Source organism: Apium graveolens, unplaced genomic scaffold (genome assembly GCF_009905375.1).
Source record: "Apium graveolens cultivar Ventura unplaced genomic scaffold, ASM990537v1 ctg6605, whole genome shotgun sequence".
Taxonomy (NCBI): Eukaryota; Viridiplantae; Streptophyta; class Magnoliopsida; order Apiales; family Apiaceae; genus Apium; species Apium graveolens.
Genome location: NW_027419628.1, coordinates 126,715 through 131,966, shown reverse-complemented (window position 1 = coordinate 131,966; position 5,252 = coordinate 126,715). Strand labels below are relative to the sequence as shown.

At 36.0% G+C, this 5,252-nt stretch overlaps 1 protein-coding gene across 1 annotated transcript; it reads right to left on the bottom strand.

Moving 5' to 3' along the window:
• Positions 1 to 3,927: 3,927 nt before the first annotated feature.
• On the bottom strand, positions 3,928 to 5,252 carry LOC141703392 (mitochondrial metalloendopeptidase OMA1-like). The gene is made up of 3 exons (XM_074506922.1): positions 4,536 to 5,252; positions 4,217 to 4,359; positions 3,928 to 4,096 (listed from the first exon to the last, which is right to left on the bottom strand). The coding sequence occupies exons 1-3, from the start codon at positions 5,250 to 5,252 to the stop codon at positions 3,928 to 3,930; spliced, it is 1,029 nt and encodes a 342-aa protein (XP_074363023.1).

The window sequence follows — 5,252 nt, the reverse complement described above, 5'->3', positions numbered from 1 at the left end:
TGCGAGCAAGGTCCATCTCAAACCAGTTACTCCAGGCATTACAAAGGGACTGAAGATTAAAGAGAATGAGGTGCTCTAGAATATAGGTCAAAAGATTGTAGTAGTAATGTTGTCGAGAAGAAGGGAGTAAAAGTGCCATAGTGGCGTCGAACTAAGTACTCTACCGAGCATTTGGAGGGATGAATTGGGAGGTTGTGGTGGTGGATACAGTAATAAAGAATGCCTATGTCATTTTTTTTTGTACTTCTTGAGGTCTTGTATGAGTTGTTTCTTTCGTATGGTCTTAGTAACTGCACACACATTTTTTGGAAATATAAGTTTATAGTAGTGAAGACAGGACAAGAAGTAGTATACTTGGTGGGTTTCAGCAAGTTTGTAGTTCATATACTTTTGGTTTCATGATATTGGCAAAATACTTAAACCACAAATTTCCCTGAAAAGTGTTCATGATTGGAGGTCACACTGGCGTTTTTATGTTGGATCAGGTTGCGCACGGTTGTTGCTAGGATCATGCTGAAGCATTTACTAAATGCTGTGGTTTACAATTCTAATGATGATCATTTTGCTTGGCTCGGCTGGGAGTGGCACCCCCCTAATCCTCAAGGTATGGAAAAGCTGGCAGAACTTGTCCTCAATCCTTGCTCACGAAGGTACATTTTTGATATCGACATCCTAAATTTTTGTGGATTTACTAAATTTATGCAAACATTAGTACACTGCACAATCCTCCTTTTTGGTATTAAGAGGTCGAGTGTTCAAGTTTTAGCGGAGATGATAACAGTGTTTGTATCAATATAGAGTCTGCATTGACAATTATCATGGCTGTGCATTGTATATTTAGCTAACTGAAATTAAGGAAACCTGAGTAATTAATTAATTTTTTTTTTGCTAAATTAACCTGAGTAATTAATTGATCTGTTATAGCAACGAGGAAGGAAGCAGATTACATTGGGCTACTTTCTGATGGCATCAGCTGCCTATGATCCTCGTGAGGCACCCAAGGTGTATCAAATGCTTGCTGATGACGACAAATCTTCAGATTCAAAATTTAAATTTTCCATGACTTATTCTCAACTCATCCACCTGGAAAAAAGAGAGTCGCGGCACTGTCCAAGCCAAAAGTGATGGAAGAAGCAATGAAGATATATTCAAAAGCCATTGAAGCAACAAGGTACACTTAGGGTTTTATCTATCTAATATCTAGATGAATGATGGACCTTTTAACCCAGCTCTGTGACTTATAAAACAAGATTTTTGACAAGAAGATATTTTTGAGTTCCTTGTTCAGAACATCCTCGAGAAAACGTGTGTCCTATGTAGCAGATGCATTAGTTTACCAATTTTCAGCCATGAACTTGCTTGAGAATATCTATTTTAATTTATCACTAGATTTTCTTTATTTTGGCAGGAGGGGAAGAGGAGGAATGTGTTGAGGGAGGATTTGATGTTTCTGGAAGTCAGGGAAGTGAAGGCTCAGAAATTGGATCTAATTGATGATATCTGAAGTTATGCATGGTTCAGTTTTATTTCATTTTGTGATTTAATGGTCCAAACTAGTGAAAAGCTAAAATGTGGTTCAAATGACTTGTTTCTTTTTATACTAGTTAGCCCTGGACCTGGTAGTTGAGAAGAGAGGGAGGTTGTACTTTCTTCATGGAGATGTATTCGGGCACCAGTTAATTCTGGGTTACCATTCTGGAAATTATAATCAAATTCTGGAAATGACTAGTAACAATTTACTTTGCTGGGGTTCTTATTCACCTTCGAACCTAGGCGCCCTTATGATCGAAATTATCTAGTTCGGGTCCCTGTTTTTCGATTTCGGTTCAATTTTATTAGCCGTATCAGTTTGGCTTGATTCTATTTTCAACTCTTTAAAAAAGTTATAATAATGAAAAATATCATAAATCATGTAAGATGAAAATATGAGTGTAGGTCACACTAGTCAGAAAATCAAATTGAGTTTTTTTTTTTGTTTTTTATGTGACCAGGACTCATCCTCTTTATTAGCAGCATATGCGGGCTTTATATATTCTTGGGTACTTTTGGAAAATAAAATTAGAAAATCTCTCCCAATCTTTGAGAAGAAAAAAAAGATTTTGGAGATAAATATAAAGAAATTACTTATATAATATTTAGCTTTTTTCCTCTTCAAATATAATCTGAAATAAGTTGTGGAAATATATTATTCAAAACTTTCTTTTCTTTTCTTTTTTCTTTTTTAAAATATGTCTTTTGGACAATATAAATCCTTGAAACCATCCTTGTAAGTTCTAATGTAGTCTCCTACGGGAGGGGAATTTATGATTATGCCTCATGAGTCAAAGTCTGCCACTTAAATACGGTTTACCTTGATTCACGTGGTTTGCAGGCTATTGCGTAAATCCGTAGGATTTACCCAGTGCGCACATAAAGAGTAGCGGTTGCGGGTTATCTACGATAAAAAAGAAGAAGTTCTAAGGTAGTCATTTTTCATTGAGGAAGTTATTAGGTTTTTTGTAAGGTAAGGAAAAATAGATGATGAACAATCGAGAAAATCCCCCGTTCTTTTTAAAATTTAAACTTTTTAAATAAGTCTTTAGTTCATGATTAATGAGTACACTTAATAGAAATTGAAACCAATATCCTATATGCTAGTATTTGGATTAGAAATTTATTAATCCCTCCATTTATTTTTAATTATAATATTTGATTTTTAATTGGTCAAATTGACCAACTTGCATTATCAGACGAAGTTTTAGCCAGAATCTTGATCAACTAGCTTAGAAATTAATAGTTTTACTATTGGAAGATTGGCTGATGGTCCAGAACAAACATTTGTTTCTATAATGAGGTAAGGCAAAATACACTAAAATTCGTAACCCTAGCGCGGTAAAGTAACTGAGCCCCTGTATTCACATTTAAAACACTATTATATCTTACCGCCTCCCAAGTTAAACCGGTGCTTGATAATCATGTGTAAGTTTGCTGCAGCAAACACTTGTCAGAGACCGTTCCTATAAGATCATGGGTGTTTTTTATTTTATTTTATTTTATTTTTTGTTTTGTAGGAGGAATCAGAGGGAAGATACCACGAGGAATATCTTTACAGATAGCTTTACATCATTCTTTAGCCGGATCTTAAGAAGCTGCGGGTGAGATTCAATTGTTGCAAGTCTGAGGATGTTAAGGCCTATAAAGCTGCAGCTTTGTTATTAAGATTATAAACGATTTATAGAGAAAACATGTTGGTTCCGTTTCCATACTCCATGCTTGTCTATTTATTGGACATGCATTCAATTTTTCTTTTCCTAATTTATCAAGCGATATCAATTTTATAGCTCATGTTTTGTTGTAACTCCGAGAAGAAGATACCGAAGTCCGATCCTGTTTGGAATTGGAATGATGAATTTATCTATTTTTATTTAGGCTTTTCATGATTCGGAAGAAAATAATGAATGTTTTTTTTTGTTAATAAGGTGTTCGGGTCAGTTTACGCTTATCTCGATTGATATCGGCGTGTAAACACCTGAATTTGACATATAACCGATCATAATATAACACGTGATATTATAGTCGAGAAATACTTTCAAACTTTGATGTCCCAAATGATCCCAACATTAACATCTTGTCTCTGATACATGAAAAATATATTCAAAATTTATGTGCTTAATATGTGCAAAATGATCCCAGTAATAACATTAGTCTCTGCTTCAGGCCTTTAAATCCCATAACTTTCAAATGGCCAGCTTCTCTCCATCAAGATCACCAAACATCAACACCCCTTAGCTCTCCCTCCCTAAAACTTCAATGCCAAGTCTTAAAATTGTAACTAACATTTTTCTAGCAGAATTCTTGATTTAACAAGGTGTTGATAGCCTTGCATACCTTAATCTATACCTCGTTGTCTCTCAGTGGCTTTCGAGAATCTAGTCATTGCTTCTTCCATCACTTCTGGCTTTGACAGCGCCTCGGATCTCTTTTACCAGATGGATGAGAGTTTGATTCAAAAGAATCGTCATGGCCAAGCATTTCGTACATCTTAGGTGCCACACGAGGATCATACCCAGCTGATGCCATCAGAAGTAGCCCGATATAATCTGCTTCCATCTCATTTCTGATCATAGATCAAAGAATTAAAAATTTAACAACATATTTTCAAAGTGTACCAGGATATCTATAATTAACAATCATTAAGTCATTAATTTACATGTAAATGTTTGTCTAAATAATGTACCTCTGACGGATAGGATTGAGGATCAATTTTCCCAGCTTTTTGACCTCTGCAGATGAGCCAAGCGGAATGATCAACATTCGAATCAGAAACAACAACTTCGTTGTACGTCTTTCAGCAGAATGCCTTGCAACAACATGCGCAACCTAATCCAACAACAAAGAAAAGTGGTCAGTTTTGCTTTAGCCCTCAATCATTTATATTTTCCTATATTTCAGAATATAGGCTGCACTTGCAGTTTCTAATTGGGCTGCACTGGACATTATTCAAGTGAGAAAACGATAACTAAAAAGTAGGAACACGGAGACAATTAACGAGCTACCTCATGGCCAATGACAGCAGCAATCTCTGCATCCGACTTGAGAAGTTGAAGCAAACCTTTGTACACCACAATTCTTCCTCCTGATCGGCAATAGGCTCCACAAGAATAGTTATCCGACACAACGATCTCCCAGTTGAGTCCCTCTAAATGTCTGGTGGAGAATTTAGTTCTTCGCCACCATGGCAGTTTTACATCCTTCTCATCAAAATTAACATTATTATTCATTGAACCAAATTCAAAACCACTCATCTGCTTAATCTTCAAGTCGCTTTGTAATGCCTGAAGTATCTTATTCGAGATTGACCTTACTCGGACACTATGAGGATGATCCAAAGGAAGAATTTTATCTTCATCCTGGTTTTTTGAAAGATAATCACCGAATCTTTTGTCTTTGCTAGCTGGAATTATTACCAAGTGTCTGCGTTTCGAGTAAGGTACAGTTTCCCAACAGCTAACCAGGACAATAACACCTAAGCCAAGCATATAACTATTTCTATGACGATATAAATGTTTGATGCATTGCGTTAACGGTCTCTTGTAAAGCCTAATTTGCGCAGGCTTCACGATAAGTCTTCCGTGGTTGTGATAATGCCTTAAAGCACCAAGTGATAAGAGAAAATACGAACTCCGTTTCAGTGAAGTACTGATTCCTGAAGCAGCAGCTGATGGAGATGGAATGACATAATGATCAAGATTACAGAGATTTTCGAGCTTCAT